General features: G+C 43.1%; 1 protein-coding gene and 1 long non-coding RNA gene across 6 annotated transcripts; one reads left to right on the plus strand and one right to left on the minus strand.

Annotated features, from left to right (window-relative positions):
- Positions 1–2,706: 2,706 nt before the first annotated feature.
- LOC122881567 (protein SOGA3-like) lies at positions 2,707–27,629 on the plus strand. Of its 5 annotated transcripts, none has more exons than XM_044207895.1 (12): positions 2,707–2,874; positions 3,965–4,774; positions 5,014–5,238; positions 5,344–5,502; positions 6,287–6,358; positions 6,738–7,057; positions 7,316–7,475; positions 7,938–8,007; positions 8,226–8,772; positions 8,905–9,034; positions 9,375–9,491; positions 12,895–13,030. In XM_044207895.1, exons 2-11 carry the CDS (start codon positions 4,025–4,027, stop codon positions 9,489–9,491), a joined length of 2,550 nt encoding a protein of 849 aa, XP_044063830.1. In that variant the 5' UTR covers positions 2,707–2,874; positions 3,965–4,024; the 3' UTR covers positions 12,895–13,030. The 5 variants fall into 5 exon arrangements, with proteins under 5 accessions (XP_044063830.1, XP_044063831.1, XP_044063829.1 ...); XM_044207896.1 differs by having other exon boundaries at positions 2,711–2,874; positions 9,169–9,491; positions 12,895–12,926; XM_044207892.1 differs by lacking the exons at positions 2,707–2,874; positions 3,965–4,774; positions 5,014–5,238; ... (6 more) ...; positions 8,905–9,034; positions 9,375–9,491 and adding exons at positions 11,553–12,563; positions 20,254–20,556; positions 22,310–22,885; ... (2 more) ...; positions 26,166–26,201; positions 26,285–26,426 and having other exon boundaries at positions 12,895–13,062.
- LOC122881568 lies at positions 8,605–11,382 on the minus strand. The gene is made up of 4 exons (XR_006379180.1): positions 11,247–11,382; positions 10,492–10,572; positions 8,827–9,032; positions 8,605–8,746 (listed from the first exon to the last, which is right to left on the minus strand). It is a non-coding gene; the product is annotated as an uncharacterized LOC122881568 (long non-coding RNA).
- Positions 27,630–27,661: the final 32 nt, after the last annotated feature.

Raw genomic sequence — 27,661 nt, forward strand, 5'->3', positions numbered from 1 at the left:
CTGTATATGACTCCTCTTATGTGAGTTGTTCTCCCCCTGCTGTTTGCTCTATTGCATTTGTTTATGCTACATTTTCAGGCAAAATCCAACAATCTCTATGTAAAATTCAGAGACCTGGTAAGGCTGCCAGTCTGCTTTATCACCATCACATTTAATAAGCCATTCATGCTAATGTATCAAATTCCATGTGGAAAGGATTAATTGATGCAAAAACATTATTTGTGGCCATTTTAAATAACACATTGCAGTTTAAACCTAGCACGCAAACTACAACATGACACTGCAGATTATTCCAGACTATGTATAAACAGTGACAAGTACACTGCCTGGGATCTCCATCTACACATGGTGTTACTGTGATGATCTGGGGTAAGGGTGTTTGTGAATAATAGAGAAAGAGAGAATGAGAGAGTGACTTGAGAGTGTGAAATGAATGAGGGTGATATTTTTAGATGGATGTTAATCAGGGCCTCTCTCTCTCTCTCTCACACACACACACACTGCTACTCTTGCACTCTCACCAGTGCCTGGTGTGGGATGAAGTACTGGAAGGTGAAAGAAGATTTACTGTTCAAGAAGATGGACACACAAGAAAAAAAAACCCAATAGTGACAACATTGGCAAGAACTGTGGTAGAGTGAGCTGTCTCATTATCACTGCACAAAATGTCCATCTTAACAAGTCATTCAATCTTATGTCAAGTCTTTAACGGGTCAACATTTCTTCTAACGGGATGAGATACAGACAGGCAACTTGATTCAGGATTAGTGCAGAAATAAAAAAGAAAAGATAAGGTGATTCAATCCAGTATGAAAATTACAGCCAATTTATGTTTCTCATCCAAACGGATTCATACTGGAATATATGTTTTAATTAAACTGCTTGATTAAATGTAAAATATGCTGACTATTAAAGAAAAACAGCATGGGATGATTCAACATTTCCTAGTGATTAAAGAAACTGATGTCTTCACATAGCATGAAACGACACCTCAGCCAAACATTACCGCCTTTTGTTTTACTTTAGACAAAGCAGAATCAGTAATCTTGTCTGGCACATGGGAGCCTCCACGATGCAGACATCTGTCACTTTAATGCAAGCAAATGATTGAATAGTCCTGGGGCAGATGAGAGGATAGGTGGGGGGAGTGGTGAATGTGTGTGTGTGTGTGTGTGTGTGTTGTGTGTGTGTGTGTGTGTCACTGTGAAAGGGAGTGCAAGACCCCAAACATCTGTTATCCTATTCAGAGAAAATGGATCATCATTCTTGCCCAAAGCTGGCTGATTGGCCCTGCAACATCTTGTCTGCCAATTATACTGTGATTACAATACAGAGCAGTCTTGCTTCTGAACGGATCAAGATATCGAATTGTAAATGCCTGCAGTGACAGAAGCAAATGGGTTGCACAGAGGTACAGTAGGAGGCTAAGGGCTATGGTTACTGAAGCCTTGACAGAAGCTAAAATCCATGCCATAAAACTTTCAGAGCAGAGCAAATCCTAGCTTTCAGTCCAAGTCAATCCCTGGCATGCCCTGCAAACTTACTTGTTATTTTACTCACACAAGAATCATGTATGCAACACCAGTCCATCTCATTTGCGGTGTATCTTTAAACAACCATGAGCCATTTCAGATGTGTGTATGTGCTTTATCTTGTCGGCACAGGTCCAAGAATTAAAAGCTCCAAATGACTGGCGAGATGGGTCTGGTCCACCGCAATGTAATTCAATCAAAGTGAAGATGCCTTGAGTTTATGAGGAACTCAGGAGAGTTGAGCCTGTTTCCAAACAGAATTCATGGTCCTCAGTAACCATTTCCATTGGAAAAACTCACACATGAACCTGTTTTCAAACCAAATCCACTCTAATTTCACGTTTCCATTTCCTTACAACACAGATTCAAACAAATTCTGGGAGAAATTAATGGCAGGCAGAACTCCAAATGAAATTTATTATTTATCCCCTGACAAAATTAAGTAAGGTCTATTCTCCCCTCTCCAAACACTAAATATCTTGACAAATGATTCCTGGGCATTCGTGGAAAAGTTTAGTTCAACAGCTTCAGTTTGGGGTTTTCAGAGAGAAGGAAAGATGAGAGATGGGAGAAAAAGGGCAGCGGCCAAGAAACAACAATATAGAAACTACCAAGCTTTTAAAGGTTTTGAAACAGCCATTGGAGCTGAACTAAAACCTCATGAGGCTGAACTTTTTCACTGAAATCCAAGTCACAAATCGATGTCAAATAAATGTCTAAACATAAGCAAACAAGACCTTACATGTGGTCTTAATTTGATGAGCTTTTTACTGTATGTTATGACAAGGACAAGAAGGAACTGTACAATAAGGATATGCATTATTGTAAAACTCAAAAAACAAAAGAGCTAGGCAATCCTGTACTGCTGAGAATCCTAATTTTTGTTTTGTAAATATGCTGTACTTGCTCAAGTTCAATGATAGCTGTTGAATAATGTACACTGAGGTCTCAGCCATATTGTCCTCCTGACATAAAGTGCATTGCTGTACCTTTGGGGAAAAAATGATTAAACTTATTTTGGAACAATCACATTCTTTCTAGTGGTTGATTCAGATACTCAAGGTCAATTCAAATGATTGAATACAGGGTGAATAGAGAGAGAGAGAGAGAGAGAGAGAGAGAGAGAGAGAGAGAGAGAGAGAGAGAGTCTCCTGTTTTCTTCCAATGAGAGCAGCCTGCTGCGTGCAGCTTCGTTTCCGTGCAGCCCCTGCCCTCCCAGCGATGATGTAATGTCATGAATATTGAAACAGGTTGCTTGGTGCTCGACAGGCGCTCGAGTCAGCATCCCTTCTGCCTCCCCATCACCACTACCCTTCAGCATCCGACAAAATACCCAGAAAAGGTAAGAAATTCAATTGGAGCTTCATGATTTCCACGTGATAATCCCCTTTCTTTGAGCACACAGGCATGTTTAGATGGACGTGACAACAGTAACCTGTATGAAGGGCAAATGTCTGACTGTGGTCCACATTATGCTCTGTCCTGTCAGGCCTCCAAGGTGGAGTGAGTTACTGTTGCTGCTCCCAGTTGTTTATATGTAGAAAACACTCCGGGCAATACATTAGTCTCAAAGGAGCTATGCTTTTTTCCTTGTTTAGACTAATTTGATAGTCTTTATCTAATCAGAACTGGGTGAGAGATTGTGTGTGTCGATGTTTGCTGTTTATAAAACCAAAGAGACAAAAGAAAAAATGCATGGACTGTACCAACTGTGGAACAGGTAAAATAAACGTTGTGTCCGTTGCTTCTGGCACTTTTATGGCTCATCTTCCATCCAGTTGAGTAATGAGTCATCGGTAATGTTGGATATGAGAAGTAAGATGATGGCTGACAGGAAACGCCTCTCTCAGTACTCTTGTGTGCCTGGATGTTTCTCATCTAATATCAAGAAGGTGGACCACCCTTTGTTTCTTTTTGGTCGGTCGAGGATCAGAACAGAGGCCACTCAGAACCTCATTTCTGTCAACTGAACAGACAGCGCTGTTTAATTGGCTGGCTGCTGCTTCAGGTTTAATAGCCAATGACATTGGCTTCTCTTTACTCTCTCTCTGGCCCATTGCACTTTCGTCGGAGCACATGACGCAAATTATCGTCTAATTGCCCGATCTGCAGCTGATCACACACATCTATTCAAACAGAGTGTGGACTGCATAATCTCTGGTGGTCACGTATACCTGTCTCCGGGCGCCTTCCGCTGACAGCAGCCTAATTAGCCTCGCCCATATAAAAAAAACCCACATCTAAAATGCATGGTGCGTTTAATAACCAGATTATTCCCATTCGCTTCTCAGTAGGCTACTATTTTAGTACTTTTCAGTAGGTTACTATTTGGTCGACCTGTAGAGGATAACCTTTTCTTATTGAGTGTTATTTTGCCTAGATTCTGTCTATCTTTTGTAGCTTTTAGGTCTGAAAAGTCAATTGTTTTCCAGCTATAGTGATACTGGTGAAGGGGATGGACGTTGTTGAGGATGAGCTGAGCCTTTGACACCATGATGAACCCATCCTCTGCCGACTCACCGCGGCAGCCAGACAATAGCAGCCGGAAGCAGCAGCGGTCGTCGTCTCCGGCCGGGCTCAAAGACAGTGGATCTAAAGCTACACAGAAGGGCAGCAACTCGTCAAAGCCCATCACGTCAAAGCAAGGAGGAGGAGGGGGAGGGGGAGGGAGAAACAGCCGAGGACATTCTCCCGTTTCCGCAGGCAGGGAGCGGCAGGCCGGAGGAGCTCCTGCCATCAGAGGCGCGGCTGCTGTCCAGGCTGCTGGTGCTGAAAGCCCGACGCTGAGCAGGCCCGCGGCGGCGGCAGACAGAGGCGGCATCCAGACACCAGAAGACTCCCCCCGCCTTACCGCTGATGCCTCCTCACCCTCCAGAGCAGATCCCAATCGCGTCGTCTCCGACCAGCCTTGCGCATCCAAATCCCCCAAACTGAGGAGCAAAAACCCGAGAGGTGGGGAGGCCGCCGCTGCGACGAGCGGCAACAAGAAGAGCTCCAAAAGCACGGTAGGCTGCGGACCCGGTTTCTGGAAGGAGGGATGCTTGCAATCCGAGCTAATACAGTTTCATTTGAATAAGAGCTTGGGGAAGAAAGGGACAAAGATGCATACGAAATCAGCATCACCGCCGGCCTCAGAGCCGGAGCTGTCCCCCGAGCCCGACAGTCCACAACCGGCTCCACAGCCAGACCAGAGACTACAAGAAGAGATAGAGAAGCTGGAGGATGAAAACCAGGATCTAAAGGTAAATTGTTAACATATTACAAGCCTGACAATTTACATTTGTTTATAGAATTTCTTTTTTTTTTTTAGCGTGCTGAATGGTCGCACCTGTTGTATTTGCTTACAGGCTGCATGACTATTGCATGTAGCTGCATGCTTTGTTTGGAAAAAGATGCTTTTAAAAGCTCCCTGGCCAGTTTTCCTTTGTGGGTCCAGATTGGATTTAATTATTGTGTGATGCATTATTTCTCCATGTTTTAGACTGAAATAGAGGAGATGCGGGCAGAGATGGATGAGATGCGGGACACCTTCTATGAGGAAGACGCCTGCCAGCTGCAGGACATGCGCAGAGAGCTGGAGAGAGCCAACAAGAACTGTCGGATCCTTCAGTACCGACTGAAGAAGGCCGAGAGGAAGAGGCTCCGGTTCTCAGAAAGTGGCCAGGTGGATGGAGAGCTGCTCAGAAGTCTGGAGCAAGACCTCAAGGTGAATCTATGGCGGGTGGAGCATCATTCTATTATATTCTAACATGTTCGTGATTAATAACAACATCTCCCTTTCCTTCTGTCTCTGTCTGGGCCCCTCTCGCAGGTGGCAAAGGATGTGTCTGTGCGCTTGCACCATGAGCTGGAGAATGTGGAGGAGAAGAGGATGAAGACAGAGGAGGAGAATGAGAAGCTGAGGCAGCAGCTGATAGAGGTGGAGGTCACCAAGCAGGCCCTGCAGAATGAACTGGACAAAACAAAAGAGGTGAGGGGCTTATGGGAGTGTGTCTAATGTTTGTTTCACCTTCTGCATCTGTGTGCTTGTGAAAGTGCAATGCAAGTTATGGCTTGAACCATATTAAAGGTGAAATGCCCTTTGAGTATAACATTGCTTGTAAAAGTTTAGGGAGAGGGTGAACAGAGCGATAATAAAGTGTTTTTGAGGCAGTAATGGTGCCACACACGGATGTAAAGGCAATATTTACAATATACATGTACAGGACTTGAAATGTGCAGTAAAAATAAAGATATTAATGTTGTTGATAAATACATAATAGGCTAAATAGAATAAAAGTGGAATACAGCCCATATATTATATGTACTATAGGCTGGCAGGGAATTTGAATTTGAAAGAATTTCCATAGCAGTTAGAAATGAAAGTCTCACTGAGTTAAAAAACAAAATCCCCCAAAGCCGTATAAACCTGGTTAATCCCAGCAGTGTCCACCACTGCCCAGATTTATGTCCTAATATCCTTTTTAAGATTTGTGAGATACTCATTCATACTCACAAACATGATAAAAGGAATAACTGAACAAATGCAAGATCTTTTTGGGGTTTTTACTTCAAGCCTGTAAAATCACAATTGCACTCAGAGCACCGTGATTTGAATTAGAATATTTTACCAGAAATGTTCTTGTGGGTGACTTTAAACGGCCCTATTTTTCCATTACTGAGCCTTCAGTGTTCCATAAATCCGGATGATATCACTGCCTTCAGCAAGAAAGCAGTGAGCTGATGATGATGATGTAACCACTGTTTCCCTGCAGCTCTCACTGAAACGAAAAGGAAGTAAGGATGGGCAGAAAGCAGAGAGAAAGGCTCCACAGACCCCAATCGAGGTGCGTCAGCATTTACATTATTAGATTATAAAGTTATAAACTTGAGTGGCGATCTTTATTAATGAGGTTGTTTTGCAATGCAATTGCCAAATTAAAACAAAATGTAATATGCAGAACTAGGCATCACAGAGTCATAATTTGTAGTTAGTGAAAGTAACATTAAGGAAAAACATGACCATCGTCCAATTACAATATGTGCAGAGGCAATGAAACTGTTCCCAGGAATGCAGATGTTTAAGCACGCTGCCAAACTAATTACAACTTACACAAGGAGAAACTACATTGCTAGTGTATTTTCTTCAATTTTGATTTAGTGCAATTAAATTGACCACTCAGAAGACTGAAAGTAATGGCAAATAAACAAACTCTTTTCTCACAGGAAGAAAATGACGATTTGAAATGCCAGCTGGCCTTCATCAAGGAGGAAGCCATCTTGATGAGGAAAAAAATGGCAAAGATTGACAAGGAGAAGGACAGACTGGAGCAGGAGCTGCAGAAGTACCGCTCCTTCTACGGGGACGTGGACAGCCCGCTACCTAAAGGTGAGGCTGGAGGGCCTCCCACCACCCGAGAATCAGAGCTGAAACTACGCTTACGCCTGGTGGAGGAGGAGGCGAACATCTTGGGGAGGAAGATTGTGGAGCTGGAGGTGGAGAACAGGGGGCTGAAGGCTGAACTGGATGACATGAGGGAGAACAGGTACTTTCCATGTTTTTCATTGAAACAGTAGAAAAGATTGAAAAGTTGAAATGTAGTGATAGTTATTATGGAAAGGAAAAGCATTATATTCCCACATTAGGGAGAATTCAATTATTTGTGACGAGGAAAATATTGTTTTCATGGTTGAGTTTAACTTGGCTGCATGGTGAAACCATTGTTTTCACAAAAATGGAATCAAAAAGACGGCGCTGTAAGCTACATTTCAGTTATCAAAGCTTCTCTCCTCTCGTCTCCTAGTCTGGTGGCAGCAGGAGTGGACGGCTCTGGTAGCGGAGGTCAACAGTGCAGAGAGCAGGGCGAGGCCCTGTCAGAGCTGAGGCAGCAGCTTCAGCTGGTGGAAGACGAGGCTGAGCTTCTCCGCAGGAATTTAGCAGATGTGGAAGAAGAAAACAAAAAGGTAGATGGTTTAGACTGTGCTCCAAAAAGGGCAGATTTCCTCATCAGGTCCGCTGCATTTTCATTGCAAGATCCAACTACCCACAGTATGACTGCAATACAGTAACTACTTCATAAATTATAATAGAAATACACCACTTTAGCTTCTCTGTCTGGGACTGCTATCTATTTTGTTTGCCCTCTATTTGAAGCCTTGTTAAGCATTGTAAAATTGCAACAGACTGTAAATAATATATGACGTATGCTAGACAACACAATGCTGCTTTAATTTCAGTGATGTAAGATGTAATTTTCTCCTCTGTCCTTGTGTATCTGGTGCTATTCTTGGTATCATCAATGACTTTGAGGCCCTTTACAAAAGCTGTCTGTTATCTAAGCCTCATACATAAAAAATTCAAATGTGTGAACTATTCATACTTGCAGCACTAAATACACATGGAATAACACTCAGTTTCATGTTTAGGTGACAGGTGAACTCAATAAACTGAAATACAAGGCTGGATCCCATGAACCTGGATCAAGACACGGAGGAGGTTTGTATGTTTTTAATTTTTTCTGTGAGTCTTTCAGTAAGTCGTTGTTGCAGGAGACAAAACAACTGCACTGCAGAGCAAGAGGTCTCTGTTCTTTTCCAGCACAATAAATCTGTATCTGATGAAAAATGTGTCTCAGAAAGCCTCCAGGAGCTGCACATTAAAGTCTCATTTGCAGAGGCGTTCCACTTTTCATTGTTGCCTTGTTTCAACCCCAGGAGGAGCTGACCCCGCTAAAGTGGAGGCCTTCCAGGAGGAGCTGAAAGCAGCGCGTCTGCAGATCAATGAACTGAGCGGCAAAGTTATGCAGCTCCAGTACGAGAACCGCGTGCTCCTCTCCAACATGCAGCGCTACGACCTGGCGTCCCACCTGGGCATCCGCGGCAGCCCTCGGGACAGTGACGCGGAGAGCGACTGTGGACGGGACGACGACACCCCCTCAGCCTCAGCCTCCTCCCCTCGCCTCCTCCCGCCCCACCGCAAGCGTGAGGGCCCTATTGGAGGGGAGAGTGACTCAGATGAGGTGAGGAACATCCGCTGCCTCACCCCGACACGTGCCCTTTACTCACCAGTAGACAGCCGTTTTTTATCCAGAAGCCTGAAGGACCGGCAGCAGATGATAGACATCCGCATTGAGGCGGAGAGGCTGGGTCGGACCATCGACAGGCTCATCGCTGACACCAGCACTATCATCGCTGAGGCCCGAGTGTACGTCACCAACGGGGAGCTCTTTGCCAGGCTGGATGAGGATGAGGAAGGTGGCAGGTAATAAACACATGACAATGGTTAGGAATCCCAGTATTTCCCCATTCAACTCACCCTTAGTTGTTTAATAACAGTATTTCAAGTGATATTTCAAGTCATTAAGTCCAAACATGCTCTTCCTCTGCTCCACAGGATCAGAGAGCATGAGCTGCTGTATCGTATCAACGCCCAGATGAAGGCCTTCAGGAAGGAGTTGCAGAGCTTCATAGACCGACTGGATGTCCCCAAGCAGGAGGATAAACAGGCAGAGGAGCCGCTGTCTGTAAGATGATGCAAACACATCAATGAATTACTTTAATGACTGTCATTTTTGTGTTCTCTAATATACACTTTTCTTACTGCTTGTCAACCTTCCCCTCACTCCTCCCCCTTTTCATACAACTGTCATCCATCAAGATGTTTCAGCCCATTATTTTGCTGATCCTCATCCTTGTTCTGTTTTCCTCGCTCTCTTATGCCACCATTTTTAAATTGGTATTCCTTTTCACCCTGTTCTTTGTTCTGTGAAGCACACACTCAGTATCATATTATGTGCATTTTCATTATTTCCTTTTTACTTATTCATTCATTTGAATTCTGTTATGTTGAACACGTCACATAAGGTCACTCAAGGTACAGGACATTATCATTTTCCATGTATGATCCAAGCCACTCAATTACTCAGATGCTTTCAACATGTATTGGAGACCGGACACCTTGGAGCAACAGTGGAGTGTTAGGTGAGTGCGTCATTAAACTCTCTGACTGTGAGTAATGAGCTTTTTGCTGACAATCTGAGTTCCAGTTTTGAAAATGCTGCAGTCTCAAAGGCCCTACACACCCATAGTACACCCACACAGGTGTTTTCACTTACTTAATTCACTTAAGTTCACTTCCTAATTAGACAATTCTCACAACTGTGTGGGTGTGTACTGACTGTGCTTGAATGACATCTGTCTCACTTTCCTGTTACTTTATGGTATTTTCCCTAATTATTAGCACACAGAGATTGAAGATATTATGTAATTCCCAACCTGAGCAGAGGTCTAATCAGCTACAATAACAGAAAATGCCTGTGTGGGCGTGCAGGGCCTTTAATTAGATTTTAAAATGTTGTGGAGAAACTTCACTGTTACCACTGTAAGTGCTAAGAATCTATAATGTTGCTGACAAGTCAAATCTGAAGAGCGGAAAAACAGCCTTGTTTGTAGCTGGGGCACCATATCTTTTTCAGTTTATCTAGTGAAAATATGATTTTCTTTACCCACACAACCTTTACTCGAACCGGTACTGCTGCAAATGTGTATTTATGAGGTTTTCTCGAGACAGCAGCAATAACCAGATCTATGAGCAGTAAATTGCAAATACTTAAGTTTGTGTTAATACTGTTAGGGCAATGCACACAGAGACTGTACACACACTCAAGCACACACACAGACACAGTAATAACACTGACACTCATACACTCACGCACCATCTGACACTGAAACAAACATTAGGCCTGTCTCTTGCAAGTTCCACTTTAATGGGCAACTATACCGTCTGAGTCACGATAAAATGTCAACATAATCTGTGACAGATCATCCAGATGTCCATGTGGAATATGATAGGAGCATTGGCATTTTACCCATGTTTTGATTTTGGTTCTGTGACATTCAGAATTGTGTAAAAATGCCACTGGGTGGGTCTGAAAAATTCAGCCAAAAATGTGCTGCTGGTGGATATGTTTAACCAACGGACCTGACCACCAGGACGGGGGCGGCACCGGTCCACTTCTGTCATCCCACCGGTGGGATGTTTTACGTCACATATTAGGGCCAGCTGTGGAGAGAGAGAGAGAGAGAGAAAGGAGGATTTTATTCCCGTTAATGAAAGCATCATTTAAGCTGTAGGCTCTCCAGTTGTTTTTAACTAAGCCACTGCATTCCAGTCCAGACTTCATTTCAGCTACTTCGTTGGCTGAAATATAGGCTCTCGTGGCTGTTTTTCAAGGACATTCATTGCAACATTCAGGACCATATTAGAGGAAGAGGTAAGGGTGTATTATTCCAAATGGCACGTGCTTCGCATGGCTTGAGACAGTGGAAGCTGTGGGTCGATTCAAGTTTGTTTGGCGCTCGAGCGGAACATTTGACAAAAACTGATATCAGAAAACCGTCAAAATCACAAGTTTTGTGTAGAACGCTAATTCGCGCGTTACTATTAGCCTACTACTAGTTACTATGTCGCGAGTAACGTTAACAGTAGCAACGAATTACTTTTTTGGGCCTGACGTTAAAGGCTACTGTAGTTCAATTGTGGCTAGCTACTTGTGTTATCTCTTAAATCAAGATAAATAAAATCCCACCCCTCGTTGCTTTCCTCGTGATAGTCATCCCCCTCTTGCTAAGATAGCAGATGAGAAATGGCAGAAGGGTGGGAGTAGGCCACCTACTCCTGCTACGGAGGAGAAAAGAGGAAAACTAGCTGTTTTACGGGTAAGGTAAGACACCTACCGCATATTTTGCAAGAATAACTGACATTGAGTGTAACCATTATTACTGTCAGGGTAATAAGTGGTTTGTTGCCTCTAAGATTAGGTTAGCATGGTGTTGTTTTTTTGGCAATCAACGAGTCGATCACGACGCGGTGCGTAAATTGATTTGTTTCCGTGGATACAGCGCAAGGTGGCATCCTGCGACGTAATTAGGGCAGCCCGGTGTTGATTAATGGATGTTCCTCTACTGCTTCTTCCAGACGCCGCTCAGCTATCTGGCTTCAGGAAAATAAACTCATGGTTACAGTAGGTAAAAATACTCCCCTGCTCTTACATCAGTGCTCCCCGTGATATTTTTGGGAACTTCTCCCATTCGCGTCGGAGTGGTTACTGGGGGTCTGTCTTTGCCAGCTCTGTATTGTCGCCTACAAAGACCCTATGCAGGGGAGATAGACGACACAGTGCGTCCAGAGATTTCGATATAGCCTAAACATGTAAAAGGAAAACAGCCCAGGGGTGCAGCGATGAGGAGGTCTTTGAAAGATAACAACATGACACCGTGGGGACTCTGGCACAAGAATGACGGCTTGACTTTGTCTCCGTGAGGTTATGGAAGGGACCAAAGCGTCCCGTCCCGTCGCCTGTATGAGCACAGCGGTGGCTGCTGCCCTGAACGCTGCTGTATGGCCGACGGGGGATTTGGCCGGGTTTGGATAATTGGCGCTTTCAGTAGCTACGCCACCGGCCACTAACTGAAAAACAGATTTTGAAGATGGGAAAGTATGCTGAACTGTATCAAAATGATTTCATCTTATGCTTTACAGCGCAGAAATGGATACTTACAAAATAGTTTGGTGGCCAGTTTCTAATAATTAATTAAAAAAATGTTTTAAATGTTTTATTTTAATGCGCTGGAGGAATGTGGAGTGCGTTTGTAAACGGCTCGGGACTGCATGGTGGGGGCGGTGCTGGTGGGGGCTACGTCCCGTCTCAGGGATGGGAGTTTGTGCCGTGCTCCAGGATGGATAGGGCAGATAGGGGCAGGGGCAAAAGCCGCAGCCCGCTGAGGAGGATCTCCTCTCCGCCCACCGTCTTCAGTCAGCTCTACGAGCCCCAGTTCGGTGCTTCACCGGGTGGCGGAGAAGGTGGAGCAGGGACACAGCTTGAGGTCCTCAGGGGACAAATGTGGCCGGGTGCTGAACCCCAGCAGGAGCAGCAAACACAACACACCCGGCTTAAAAAGAAATTTGAGGATTTAAAAAAGAGACACATACAGGACAAGGAAGAATGGATGCGCGAGAAGGAGTCGTTGTTGAGAGAAGTGGCTGACATACAAGTAACTGGAAATATTTACTACCCGTGTGAAAGCTAAATATATTTCTGTGTGTGCCTTTAGTGCATCTGTGGTACTCAAAATATGTTGCAGTAGTACATAAGTTCACAGTGAATTTGTTGTGTTTTGTGGTCATCTCTTATATTCCCAGAATATTCCTAGGGGCTTCAAATTTGATAATTTGATACACAGGTGTAAGTGTCAGTTTATTATCAAGTATGGATTTCCTTCAGCTTTAGTTACATCTTGGAAGTGTCATACTGTAACGTTCAAATATGCCAGTTTATCAGAGTTATTACAGTACAAGATTGCTGTCAACTGTGTTTTCATGCAGGGAGGGGAGAACAGGAGGATTCTGCTGGACCTGAAGACAGTTTTGGAGGAAGTGCAGGCGGAGGTGAAGAGAGAGGAGGAGAAGAGGGGCGAGCTCCAGCTGCAGTACACCAGAGACAGATGTGCCTGGGAGCTGGAGAAGGCCGATCTCAAATGCAGGATTGCACAGGTAACTCAGGGATGATGATGATGTGTGGGTGGGATTTGGGGTTTAAGACTGTGTTCAAAAGCATCTGCAAACAAATAATCAGTTGCAAAGTTTTAGATAGTGTGTGTGATTGTGTTAGTAGAGCAATGTATGCATTACTTTATTTATGGCTCTGCATGTCTGGTGTGCGTGCTTGTCTGTGCAGGTGCATGCACATTATGAGGGCAGTTATCCAAATACAAAGTAACACTAATCTTGTTTAACAGCAATACTTAAGTATTGTACTGCATGTAAAGAATACTTTATTGCAATTAGTATCAATATTGTTTTTTGTGCATGTACATGGCAGTTTGGTGTAAATCGGGCTCGCCACATTTGCCACCCACATTGCAGGGTGATAAGTCACTTTGGCATCCATCCAACTTAAGCCTCAGCTTAGACAAAAGATTTGCACTGAGGAGACAAACGTAGTTATCCCCGCTCAGCCAGACACCCATCTTGGCTTTTAGCAGCTAACTCTAAAGTAGATGAAATATTAACCTATTGTTGCCATTGACAGCCACTGTTAAGTGTTTCTTGGGCTGAAAATACTTACAGAGTTAAGTTTGCATACCAGTGCCATGCTGTGTCAGGCATTGCACGGATCACTTGAAGGACCATGCATATTCTTCAAAGCAATGTGGCTTTAGGGATTTTGCATGTTTTTCTGGTTATATCAGAAGATGGATTTATTTGGTTGCCTTAAAGTAGAAGTCTAAACCTGGTCAGACTTGTTCATCATTTGTTAATTTAAAAAAAATGAAAACTGTTGACTCTGAAGTTTGTTCAGAGTTTGATTTCTCTGTGTGTTGACTGTCTTTGCGTGTCTCAGTGCTCGTCGTATCTCTAGTTTTTTGTGATGTTGCGATGACTTTGTCTTTATCTGCCAGTTGAGTAGGCATGTCACGATAACTACTTTTGTTGGACGATAACATTGTCCCAGAAAAAAATGCAATAAACTATATCACTGTCATTTTAAGCCAATTTTATGCCACTCATATAATGATAATATAATAGCATAATAATGCAAGTACACCCTTTCAAAGAGCAATGAACTTTTAAGCTGTCTGAGTCCCGTCCATGGTGAAACTCAGACACAGAGAGCAGACGATGAGAGAAACAGCGAGACCAGAAATGACAGCAAAACGTGTCTCAGACTGAATATAGTTTTTTTTCTGTTACATTCGTCTTATGCGCTGTGAAAAAAACACTCAGGCGTTGTGCCCTAGACTTGTGTGTAGGGCAAACCCTGCTGTTTATTCTGGTTAAAATGTTGGTGACATTCTTATCCAAATAAACATGCATGTAAACACAACAGGCAATATTGTATGATATATGGATTTAACCTAGATAATTTTTGCTGGCCTCGATACGTTGATAAGGTAATTATCATGACAGGCCTACAGTTGAGCCCCATATGATTCCTATCACAGACTGATTGGTCACGCATTCACCCAGCACACAGCTCTCCTTTTGTTTGTCCTCCGAAGCTACAAGGAAAATCAAATGGTTCTCTGAGTGAAGTGATGAAGCTCAGAAATTCCATAATGTGGTGCTAGAAATTAACAAGGTGATGCAATCGACACTGCGGTGCAGTTGGACAAGAGCACTGATGACACGGGAATGCAACATAGTAACATGGTTTTCCCAGATCACAGATCACACACACACAGATGGTTTAACTGCCATAATGTCATTCCCTCTGTGTGAGTAAATGGCACAATGTTACTGTTCAGCTCTTCTCTTTGTTCTGCTGGCTCTGTGCCTTCTCACACTGTGGGTGACAGAGAGCCTTATAAAAACAGAGACATTTACTGTTCTGTTTTGTGTTAGTGTTTGCCCAGTGTGGCAGTGGGAGAAGAGGCTTAATCTACTGCAGGGGGTTATACCATGATGCCGCACACACACACACACACACACACGCACACGCACACACACACACACTGATGTTTATGCCAAGATGCTGATGTACATGTGAGGCATCTGTGGTAGAGGCATTTGAGTTACCTGCCACTTCTGAGAGCCTTGCTACTCTGTAGAATCAGGAAGATCAGGTTATTTTTATTGGGACAGGAGATATGTCTTGATGTTTCATTAATTTACATATTTGCAAATTGCATGCATATATGCATGCAGTCATTTCTATATTGGTTGCACAAACAGACCAAGGGAAGTGTGAGTTCAGCCATGCTGGGTGGGGTTAGCTCCATTGTAAAAGTTGTTTTGTCTTGATGCCACATCCTGCCACTGTTTATAGTTTTGGGTACATGTTTACCAAGTGCTAATCGAGGGTTGCTCATCAGGCTCATCAAGTCATGTTTTCTGAAATCTTTCGTAGCTCAGTAATCAAATGACTAATTTACAGACTTCTAACTACCTTGTAACCCTCATGGAGCAGTTTAGAGTACATTTGTAACAGGTGTATAACCAAAAGACCTGGGGTCTCATTTATAAAACAGTGCGAAGGATCCTTACTAAAAGTGTATGTGCACACAAAAGCCGAAAATATCATGTGCCAAAAATAATTCTGATTAATAAAACTATGCATACGCACACCTGCAGGCAACTTTCCCTTTATAAATCACAGTCAACTAGAAATGTGCGCAGGTGGATCAGCCTCATATCCCGCCCCCTAAACGCCCACATTCAACCATAAATGGTCAGTGCAAAGCACCACATGAATATTGATGCATATAAATGAGCCTGCTTACTGTGAATCAGGGCAACAACAGCCGAGAGGAAAACGAAAAAAATGACACAGAAATCTAGGTGCTTGTGAGGTGGAGGTTGGAAAGCATATATTGTTTGATGGCCACAGCAGTGGGGTCACAAACAAAAGAAAGAAATAATTATTTTATTCCCAAAAGGGGCTTTAGACAGATTGGTAAACATTATATTGTTGATCATATCAAACACAGACCTGTCGGATAATTCCCGCTGGTAACAGTGGTTGCCAGAAATCCCAGAGTGGTTAGTAGCTAACTTGTTTTTGTACCGGGATGGCACAGTTGGTCTGTCTAATGCTGGACCCAGTTCAGCACATAGATCCAAGATCATGGCTCTAGGGAAACTTAATTGGTGTAGACCTATTAGCCAGTCATCATCACGGGCCAGGAAATCTTGAATACTTGTTCCCATATCCTTCCCGTCACGTTGTCCTCTGCAGTGCCAGGGCATCCATCATGCAGCATTATGCATGAATGTCACCTCAGTATTTATATGTTTACAGCAATCATACTGATTACTTCACACCTTGCCAAAATGACTGCATCATTATCCACCATTCTGGGATATCATTTGAAGATGGAAGCTTGACAGGTAAACAAATTTTTTATGTCAGCTTTGTTATGCTTGGCCTGTATTATGATTAGGACTGATAATGAGGATATGGAGTATAGTGATGGTGCGAGAGCTGTCACTTTATTTTCAGATTTTACACAATCTATATGTGCGGGTGGTGAAGAGTGTGTGTGCTCCACCGAGGTGTCTCCAGTGCTAATAACGTGGATCTATAATTAGTGTTTGATATTAACTGAAATTAAATGTGTGAGAGGCAACATACATACAATCTGGCTTCTTTCCCCTGTCTCCAAAATGTGCGTACGCATGGGTCAGAGTTTACTTACAGGTGTGCACATTCTCCGTCAACTTTGTTTTTATAGATCCCAACTTTTGTGTGGGAAGTGGCGTACGCCTCTTTCAGGCCCCGTTTTGTACATATGCAACGGTTATAAATGAGACCCCAGGTCTTCTTTTAGCAAGAAAGTAGCATTAAATGTAATTTGGCTGTTGATCTTAGACAAGGTTGTTGAAAACACTTTTAAAAATCCGTAATTCCCTCTTTAATGCTACATTTAGACAGAACACAAAAAATAGTAGGCTGATAATCAGACTGAACTGCCATTTCATGTCACTTCATTCATTTTTCAAATCAGCTGTGGGTGGCATTTCGAAGGTCTGCAACCAGGCTAAAAAACAGACAAGAATGCAGAGTGTAACTTTGTTTCACTTCGAAGTGAAACGTGCACAATTTCAGTATGGGTGAGAAACTCCTCTGTCATTTTCCACATGTTGGTTTCACTGTACCAGTGCAGAGGAGATCCCGTTTTTGGCTGAGACAGAGAGCAAAAACATAGGGTGTTAAGGAGGTAGATGGTGATTATTAAGGCAGTTTGAATGCTGATACTGATCACACTGATGACAATCCAGAATAACATTGAGCTGAAAAGGATTTAAGAATTAAGTAAGAATTAGCATGCACTGTATGTCCGAGAAGAGCAACTGAATGAGTAATATAGTCAAAGAGGGCTCGACTGAACTCTTCCTTGCAGTTTTCTATGATAAACTTGTTAATATTCCACTGCTAGCTGGACAGCTAGCTTTTGTTCGTTCATTATTGCACTTTGTAGAGAGGCTTTGAAAGCGGTAGCACACAATCGAGGGCAGGTGGCCAGAATACTGTAGAGGATTATCCAAGCAGCCAAGTGTATTATACAAACTTGAAGTTAGTGAATGGAAGAAGTGGTGGATACTAAAGGACCTGGGTCCAGTAAGTTTGAATTTTGAGGTCATTTTAAGTAAAGCAAAGTGAAATGGCATTTGCACATTGTCATGGTGAAGATGACCTTATCTGTACTTAACCAGGAGAGTCTGCTTAAATCCATGGACTAAACTGCTACATAATTGCTGAATAAATGAAGTTTCATGCATAAGATTTCTACATCTTTCTATTTTTACATATTTTTTAGCTGTGGTTAGCAGCTAGTTTACATCCCTTTGTTGGTCATTTGATTGCTTGAGAAACTGAAGCTCTGTAGCTACAAACAATTTAGCCAAATCATTATATAATTTTGAATTTGACTTAGTTGATACTGTGTGTCATATTTCTTTGCCGTACCAGAGATTTAGAGTTCTAATCGCAAGTGAGTCAATTAAGCGTCAACACAGTTGTAGCTTATCAACAGTTGCATGCTTGTCCTATTCTTGAGATTTTAATTACACACCTCTCTCCACAGTAGACTGTGGCTGTGAATGTAACTACTGTAAGTTGTTTCCACATCCTTTTTGGGCACTTCTACCACCAAATACCAAGCAAGCATCCAAGGTCCCAGGCAGAGGTCTTTGGCCGGATATTTCCAAGCATATTTCTCCGCATGCCACTGATTTATGAAAGCTGCTGGCAGCCAGGAGACATCTCATTCTGCCTTAGCAGCCAACTCCCCCTCCTCCCTTTACCTCCTTTCCCCACCTCCCCTAGGAATGTGACATTGTACAAGGCTGTGTGTCCGCTATTTATAGTGGGTCACCGTGGTGACACAGTTACCTTCATATACCCTGTGCCATACAGTGACAGACAGGGTGTCCAAGGGTAGCAGGAGCCGGCTGTTATGATGTTGACCTGTGTTCCTGTTTGCATGTAAAGTTCCTCCAGAATTTCCTTTTTAGAAGACAGTTCTTCTTTGCTGTTTCAATCAATGAAAATGCTCTTCAGCTCTTCAATTTTGACTCCAACCCTCTTGGTTTTGCACTTTCACTACAGTATTTGTTTACATTTGGATGTTTAAATAGACTGTGGACAGCACCCATCATCATCCATCTGTAATTGTGGAGAACTTTGAGAAGAGCCACAGGCAGACAGAAATGGGTGACTTGTTTTTTCTACACCATAATTTCATGACCCCAGGCCACAGGCAGAAATAGTACCACGACTGAGGCTTGTAAGAAGGCTTTGGTCGCTGTCTGTGACTGAACACTGAAATAACACACTCAGGCATGCTCGTATGCATTCTCTCCCTCTTTCTAACACACACACACACCCGTTTGTTTCACTATCCCCGTGGGGGACAGTCATTGACATATTTTTTTCCCTAGCCCCTTACACTAACCTTAACCTAATTGTAACCTGAACCTGAAGTCTTAACCCTCAAAAAGCAGTCTCTACCCATGGGGACTTCACAGTGATTCAAGTCCCCATGTGTTAGTGTGCATTCAGGTTAAAGTCCCCACTGGGATATAAGAACATGAAACACACACACACACAGACACACACACAGAGGCACAAGCATATATGCACATGCACAGACATTGTCTTAGGCTCTTTGCAGTGCCAAAGGCAATTTTTTTTTCTCTGTTTACAAGCAACAAAAATGCACATGTTTACCACAGAATGTACAGATCCATGTACTAAAACATACCCTTATTCTTAAATACTATAAAAGAGGAAAGCCTCTAAATTGTATTATCTTGTTGGTAGAGGACATTTCAGATTAGTTTTCACAACACCATAATCTTATCTAGAGGTACATATCAGAACACCAAGACTTCATCAGATTCAGTCAGTTTTTTAAGCTCTTTTTTTCTTACAGTGAACTCTTGACTTAGAAGCACAATGTAAAGCGGGGTGTGGTTTTGCAACGTTTCTTATTCATTCTCAATAAAGTGACACCATGTTTTTGGCTTAAGTTTTTGGCTCCAACACAGTGAAATTCCCAGGGGAAATGGCCAGGGCATTTCACTTGAAAAGGCCATTGAATAGGGGCACTCAGAAATATTCTCATCAAAACAAAAATGTCTAATTGAACCCAATAAAACTGGCATTTTTATAATGTCATTGTTGAAAGGAATCAGAAGTTTGACCTTATTTGTGTTGAGAGATCCTCTCTGTATGAATCTGTGTTTCTCTAAAAAACTGGTACACCAGAGTATCGTTTGACTGAGGCCACATGCATCCTCTGCAGACACATTTTGCTGTGCCTGAATCTGCCATATCCTGCACTGTATCCTGTGTTAGTGAACTTCCATAGAAAAGAGACTTGAACCCTGAACCCTGTGTGTGAGTTCTTACAGGATATTTTCATCTTTCAATATTCTCTCTTTTCTCCCTCTTCCCTCCTCTGAACCCACTCACACTCGTCCCAATGGTGCACTATTCCCCCACTTCCTCCACCTTCTCTTCCTGCCACTCCTTCATTCTCCTAATTCCACTTTAAACAATTTCTCTTACTCCTGGCTTGCTTGTCTTGTCATCTGGCTTTCATCCTCTTTTTCTCCAACTGCAATCTATTCTTTATCACCACTGACTGTCACTCCCACTCTTTCCCTTTCCATCTCCCTGCTCTCTTTTCTCTCCTGCTCTGTGCCCTCTACACTCCCTGTCTGTTTCTTTCTCTTCAGTTGGAAGCTAGAGAGGGTGCTGGATTGATCAGTGGAGGCGTCCAGTCAGCAGCAGGTCCTGGCTCTGTGGCGTCACGGAGTGCTCGAGAACAGCACGGCGAGACCTCAACGCTCCGTCAGGAGAGGGAAGAGCAGCGGAGGCTCCTGGCGAACACACATTCAACAGCCATGGACCTGCGCTGTCGCCTGGAGCACAATGAGAGGGACTGGTTAAGGGAGAAAGCCGAGCTGCTGGAGAGGTTTGACGTGGAGAGGAGGGAGTGGGAGAGCCAGCTGAAGGATATGCAGAGGAAAATAGAAGGGGTAAGGTGCTCTGACTGTGTGTCTGAATGACAATATTTCTGCATTTTGTCAAGGTTTAGTGATTTGGTTTGGGGTTAAAGTTGGAATTAGGGTTAGATTTAGGTAAAAGTAAAGCAAGTGAATGACTAAAGGAAAACCCTCAAAATATGTTATACCATATCCAAAACTTATGAAACTAATCTGTGTTTTTTGTGTATAGTATACGGCTTCCTATGCACTGTGTAGCCTACAGTGTGTAACACTTCCCTCCTACACATCCTGTTCACCATCAACACTGTCAAAACAATATCCCTGATCAGTGCAGCTGCAGAGTATGAGGAAAGGAAGGTGTGGAAGGAGGAGGGAGTGATGTAGACAGAGAAGCTGGCATGCAACAGACAGACATTTATGAGAGAGATTAATAGATAAAAACATACTCCTCCATATGTGGCTATAATCTGAAATTTTGTTTGGTTACTAGAAAATGCATTCATATGGCACCCTTTGTACCATCTTTGTGTCAAATTATGAATAATTGAATGAAAAATTGAATGAATGAATAAACTAAACTTTAGGGGAGTCTTGATCTGTTCATGTTTAGAAATATTCCTGATCATGTCAGTTTAACAAAATATTAGATCTGTTTTAACTTTAGTTTGTATACTTTAGCAGAATTGTGTTAGGAATAGGAGAAATAAAGCTGAAACAACTAGTCAATAAATGATTGGTCGATTGACCAAAAAGGAATCTGCAACAATTTTGATAATCGATTAATTGACATTTTTCAAACAGCCCTAATGAGAAAGTTGAACTTTTTCAGCTAGTTGGTTTAAAAAGGTGGTGTTTAAGAAATATGACAGGACAAGACAGGTGAGAGTGAAATAATTCAGAGCAAATTAATAAGAGAGAGGGACAAAGGTAAAGAATGAGACAGTTTGGCATGGGTGGTGACAAAACCAGAGTCAAAATCTGACATGCCCAGAAGAGCAGATTAGTGTTTTTAATGAGGGTAGCCATAGAAAAGTAGTTGGACAGAGTGCGAAGGCACTGGAACAATTTGCTATGAAAAGAACATGTGGCTCTCATTTGCCCCTCCGAGACCAGAAAATGAGAGAGGAAAACAGCAGAGGAATAAAGCAGGCTAAAAGGCAGTAGTCCCATCTAGGCATTGCGTGATGGGAAGGGAGCCCAGTCGACATGAAATAGTTACTATTTTGGGATTCCATGGTAGGAGGCCAGAGGTTATCCAGTTTTATTTGAAAGAATTCTTTGAATGTTGTTTTAATCTTCTGTGGTCTAAATATGTTCATAAGATTTGTTGCTATGCTGTCTTGCCGGACTACTCATCATCCTATATTAGTTTGTGATTACACAGGAGCAGTAGATGTAGTATAGAACTGTTGGTATAATCATATTATGCCACTGACATTGTTTATATTGTCTGATCCTTTCATTCTTGACCCATATACTGTGTTTAACCTCTGAGCATCCATTGAGAGTAGAGTAATTGCATAATGTATGCTGTAGGCTCATAATGTATGCCCCTTTGCCCCCAATACTCTGACTTACTGACCTTTTTGATCTAATAGATAATAATTGTTGATTTATTTAATGTAATATTGGTTTTGCTCAATTATTGCAAAATCTAATGTTGAAATTCACTGTAGAGAATACATTTCAAATTACAAAAGGGCAATGTTTGCTTCATTCAACATAAGACTATTGCAGTAAAGCTGAAAAAGTTATGACCTCTATTTCTTCTTCCTATTTCTAGCTGTACTGTGAAGTGAGGGCCAAGCGAGAGGGGACCGAACTGGACAGTGGGAGGCAGGGAGACGATGATGTCGTACATAGGCTCAGCGTACGCTCAACCAGCACTGGCTCCAGTCTCCTCAGTGACAACTCTCGCTCTGAGGCGCTCAGCACCAGCAGTCAGTCAGAACCAATCAGACATTCACCTTTACCTGGTTTTGTTCACAACAGAAACATCAGTGGCAGTGGTTGTGTTGGCACAGATAGTCACCACTTGACCTGCTTCCAAGTAGACAGCCTCTGTGAATTTAATGGTGGTGGTCATTTCACTCAGAATGACCATTCACAACCTGAGCTGGTGGATGAGTTAAGATCCAGATGCACTTGGCAGCAAGACTCGGTCACTGATAGCAAGGAAGCTGTGGATACAACGGAGCTGGATGCTATTTTTCATGGAGCTCCTGGATGTGGACTGCAACAGAAAAATGTCTCTAAAGAAAACGAAAAAAGTGTTCATGTTAGCCCTCAAGAAAGACCTCTTTGGTCAGAGCTGAGTTACAGCAGTGACAAGAAGAAGAACACTACTGCTCTCAATGCTGTGAGTCTTTCAAACTATTTTTCTATTTGCTAAAAACACTACATTTATATACATTACAGACATTGTCATTCCTTAGATTGACTTTGTGCTTTGCGCTGCTGACACAAATTAGTTTGATCATCAGTGTTCCTGTCCTGTTTTTGTCATTCCTCGGTTTCTTTGAATAGATAATCCTCTTTATCGACCTCAGTTTTATGTTTTATTTGTATAGTACTTCAGCAATACACAGTGTCCAGCATTTCTCATTGTATCTCTGTCTCCCCTTCTCTGTGTCTCAGGCTCTGAAGGAGATAGCCCGTGTAAGCGAGGAGCTTTGTAGCTACCAGGATGAGATCAGAAAGAAGAGCGGGGATAGGAGGTAAATAAATCCCCTTTGCTATCTTAACTTCCTGTGCCAACATGGAACTATGATCATATGTCATGTCTTGATGTACTTATTATGCACATAATCTCAATGCCATTTATATATGAGGTGTAAATTACATAGATTTATTATAATTAAAGTGACTGGAGTAAATGCATTTTATTGTTTAATTCCCTTCAGGAATCGATCTGAATCCCTGTGCCTGCATAAGGAGAGCGAGATGCTGTTTGGCCATGATGAAACCCGACTAGAGGTGGATGAAGCTCCCTGCGACCTCAGCCAGATTTACGATGACCTTCGGGCCTTGGAGAGGGAAAACTGGATCACCCTGTCACCAGGTAACCCCTGGCGGGCCAACAGAGGGCCGAGCAAATCCTGGAGAACAAACACAGCTGAACCAGACAGCTACAGAGAAACACAGACAAGCCCTGGAGTACTCACTGAGATTGATACAGCAGCTCCACCCATCCCTCCCCGCTTCTCCTCCTGGAATCTGAGTGCCCCCACTCATCCAGACACAGAACTCCACATCCCAGAATCCCCCATGACGACAGTGAGGAAGTGCCATAGCCCCTGTGTTCTAGTGGACAGAAAGTGCAGCAGCCCATCTATTGTCAGGAAGTTCGGGGCCATGCTACAAGAAAATGAAGGAAAGGTTTTAATAGACGGTGTGGTAACATCGTGTTCTGTACCTGCTAACGCTAACTGTAATATCGGCTGCTGCCACAACCGCTGGTCCTGTGATGCAAGCAAGTTCACTAGCAGTAAGTTGTCTACATACGGGACTGTCCAGAAAAGCTTCTCTGAAGTCAACATATTGACTGCTGGAAAAGACTTTGGTGTTGGGAACTTAAAAAGCCCTGAACTACAAATACCTCAGACTGTCAAAGAATTACCTGTTGATTTGCTCTTGTCCTCTCTTGAAATATCACCTGCCAGCCTCAACATCCAGGGCTCCAGAAGAAACATATTGCTGGAACAAAAAACAGCTGAGTTCAACAGAACTTTGTTTCAGGCTGAGATGGGACGTGGCGTAGTGGAACAAGACAGTTTTACAGTAACAGATGCCTGCTCTGTGGCTTGCCAACCAGTCTTTTCAGCAACTTGTGCATCAGATGAGGTTTTACCTCCCAGGGAGACAATACTTCAGCCACATTGTACTGATGTCACCACTAGCGTCATGGGTGCGCATCCTGAAGTCACTTTATCTCTCTCCACCTTGGATTCCACAATTCATGAAGTCCAACCAAGGCGGACGAGATGTGGTCCTGAAGGTCAAGAGGTCAGAGTGAACCTTTCGTCTGAACAGCCGCAGATTGGACTCAGCGAGGCAACCACAATAACCTTTCAGAGTCCTGCACACCATTCTGAGGTCAAGCACAACGTTCAAACAGCAAGCAGTCCTTCCAGGAAAACACAACACAGAGCAGCCACAGAGGCTGTCTTTTCTGAGCCTGTCTTGCCTGCAAATACCCAGCCAGGTCAGAATGTGGACAGTTCCAGCTCCAAGAATGAGATGAATGGAGCAAAGCCTCAGCCAGCCAGAGTTGGTGTCCCACTCCAGCAGCTGTCTGCTGAGAACAAACAAAGACAGATGACACAGCCAGGGCACCGGGCACAGCCAAGGCATGTGTCTGTTCCTCCTTCCCAGTCTGACTCCTCCAGACCTGGGCTTCGAATGATGAATGACCATCCCTGGAAGCCCCTCACTCTGGCTGCGTACCCACGGCCTGAGGGATCCAGGTCCAACTATGGGGCAGTGGAAAGGATTCTGAAGAATTATGAGAGTGCAGCCCGGGCTCAACAGAACCAGAGCCACCAGGACGAGATGGCTTCAAGTCCTAACATCAGTGTCAGGCAGGAGCAGAATGTCACAGAACTGGACATGCTGGACATGGACCCTCTGCCCTTACCACCCACTCTGAGACACACACAGACTTCACACACCTCACAGACGCACACCACACATGCACAGTTCAGCAGCCACAGTACCATGGGTGTGAAAGAGATACATCTAACAGTGCAGGTGGGTAGAGTCCGATATACACAGCCTGTATTCACACTTTCACATATACTTTAAGCATCCAGCTTGCCACTCAGCAGGTGTGCTATTCCCTGTACAGATGTTAACATTTAGAAGCATTCTCTTGGAATAAAATAAAGAAGTCGGCATTTTGTTTTGACTAAAATACATTTAAGTCAAACTATATTTTCAAGGCCAATTACACCAGTGGACCTGGGTGAACTTGCACATTTTGTTCTGTTTCATTCCATTCTGAAACACTAAGCGATTTCCTTTGACTGAGGACAGCTCTGGTGGGAATGTTGTTTATTTCTGGTATGTGCTAAGAGACAGAAGCAGGCCAGAGCCTCCATTATAATCTGGGCATCTGGGCCATTCCATTGCTTAAAGGCTCCTAACAAAAGAAACCGGTTGGTTGGCATATAAAGTTTAAACTAGGCAGGAGGTCTGTCACCCTCATCAATTTGTCTTTCATCTTTCCGTCCTTCCATGGGGCCTCGTAGTGGAAGTGTTTTTCTGGTGTTTTTAGCCAGCTGACTAAATGCCCTTGGCAGACCACGGAAATGAGAAAGCTGAAGTGATTACGCTGCTTTAAAGTCACGCAAATGTTAAAGAAATTGTGGGAGCGATTATCAAGCCAATTTTATCTGACCTCATGAAAAGAATGTAATTACAGGCACCACTTTAGTTTAACCTCAGCCGAGGTGCACTGTCCAAAACAAAATGCTGCAGATTCTGAAGTTCTGGTAAGTAGCAGCAGCACGTGCAGGTATTTCAGTTCAAATGCTTTTCTCTTCACCAAAAGGAATTGGATCTACTTGTGTGACCTTTCCACATGAGCGTGCTGAATTTATTAGTGTTCCTGTTTGAAATATGCCTGTTGTTTCCCCTAGGGTCAAGAAGACTACAGATGGAACACGTGACAAAATGTAAAGTATCTGAGTGTGTGCATTTGATTGTTATTGGGAGCGGTGTAATAATCCTAAATGGTAATTCATTTGTTTCTCCACAGGAGAATGAAGAGTCTTCTGTCTCCTCTTCCTCCGTCCAGAAGAACTTCTCGAGGCCTGCCCGTCCAGCCAACCGACGCCTCCCCTCCCGATGGGCCAGCCGCTCCCCGACTTCCTCCTCCACCTCCTCCTCTCCCTCTACCACCCCAGTTGTGCCTCCATCCTTCCCCTTCCAGAAACACACTACCGCCTTTACCTACTCACACGCCTTTCACATAGAGACTGTCATCATTTGATCTCCACCTCACTGTGTGAACCAACAAGAAGCCTTCAGTGATAATCTCTGAACACTGAACCTTCCTTTTTTCATTACTATTGTACATAACCAAACCCAGACTGCTTCTCCACTCCTACAGACTCAGAAGTGCTTTAGTTGTGAGTTAAACAACTCATCTTTTAGAATGTATGTGGCATCCAGTGGATCCTAACTGACCAAGGAAGGCAAGAAAAGGATCTGAAGCAGCTTCTGTTATTCAGCAGTATGCTCTGATTAACCTGCCAGGCACCATGCATAGCCTCAGAGGACGGTGAAAACATAATTTCCCACATCCAATGCATCATTCATTCATGCCAACCATCTGAATGGATAGCCTTTGCTCAGGTGTGGATTCTAGCCTTGCCTAGTGTAGCCTTGCAGATCTACCAACGACATACACTTCACTACTCCTTCTGTTCTATATACTGTATTTACACCTTAAAAGTGATGCTAGCTCATAATCAAATGATCAAAAAACTTTTAACCAAATGAAATCCAAAATGATGTATTTAATATGTACTATACAACATGTTTTGAGTTCTTTTTGCACAAAATATGATGTTAAATACACAATATGCAGCATCATGTTGGTTTCTGAGATTTCCCCCTAGCATCACTCTGTGTGCTGAATAAAGCAGTGTTGGTTTTCTGCCTTCTGGACTGTACCTTGCCTGTGACATTTTGCTTTACTTTCATGACCGGCTTTACATTTTTCATGATTACAGTAATGCAAAAATGTGAATGTGAGTTCCTTTTTTTATAACTTTGTACCAAAGGCTGGTTTCTTTATATGCATTTTCCTGAGTTGAAAATTAAATGCATTGTTTGTATTGGCATTTATTTTTTCTGTCCACCCATTGCTGATGTTTTCCAATCAAAATACATGTTAAATACTTAAACATCATTCATGACACATAAATAATGATGCTTGTCAAAAAAGCCTTTTTTCTACCTTTACTAATTCTGAATGGTCACATTTCAGGACATTACTCAGCTAAGTAGTACCGAGTGGTGGGTCAGAGTGGTGAATCATATGATGAAGATGATGCCTTTGCTGTTCTTTTTGTGTAATAAACATAAGGACTAAATGATTTCTCTTCTCTTTTTACATCACATACCAAAG

The sequence above is a fragment of the Siniperca chuatsi genome, linkage group LG9 (genome assembly GCF_020085105.1).
Source record: "Siniperca chuatsi isolate FFG_IHB_CAS linkage group LG9, ASM2008510v1, whole genome shotgun sequence".
NCBI lineage: Eukaryota > Metazoa > Chordata > Actinopteri > Centrarchiformes > Sinipercidae > Siniperca > Siniperca chuatsi.

Bases quoted from the DNA above. Each gene is read 5' to 3' on its own strand.
- LOC122881567 (XM_044207891.1), top strand. From the start codon at position 12,147: ATGTGGAGTGCGTTTGTAAACGGCTCGGGACTGCATGGTGGGGGCGGT. The intron at 12,564-12,894 runs GTAACTGGAAAT...GTTTTCATGCAG, and splicing joins GAGAAGTGGCTGACATACAA to GGAGGGGAGAACAGGAGGAT. The intron at 23,244-23,429 runs GTAAATAAATCC...AATTCCCTTCAG, and splicing joins AAGAAGAGCGGGGATAGGAG to GAATCGATCTGAATCCCTGT.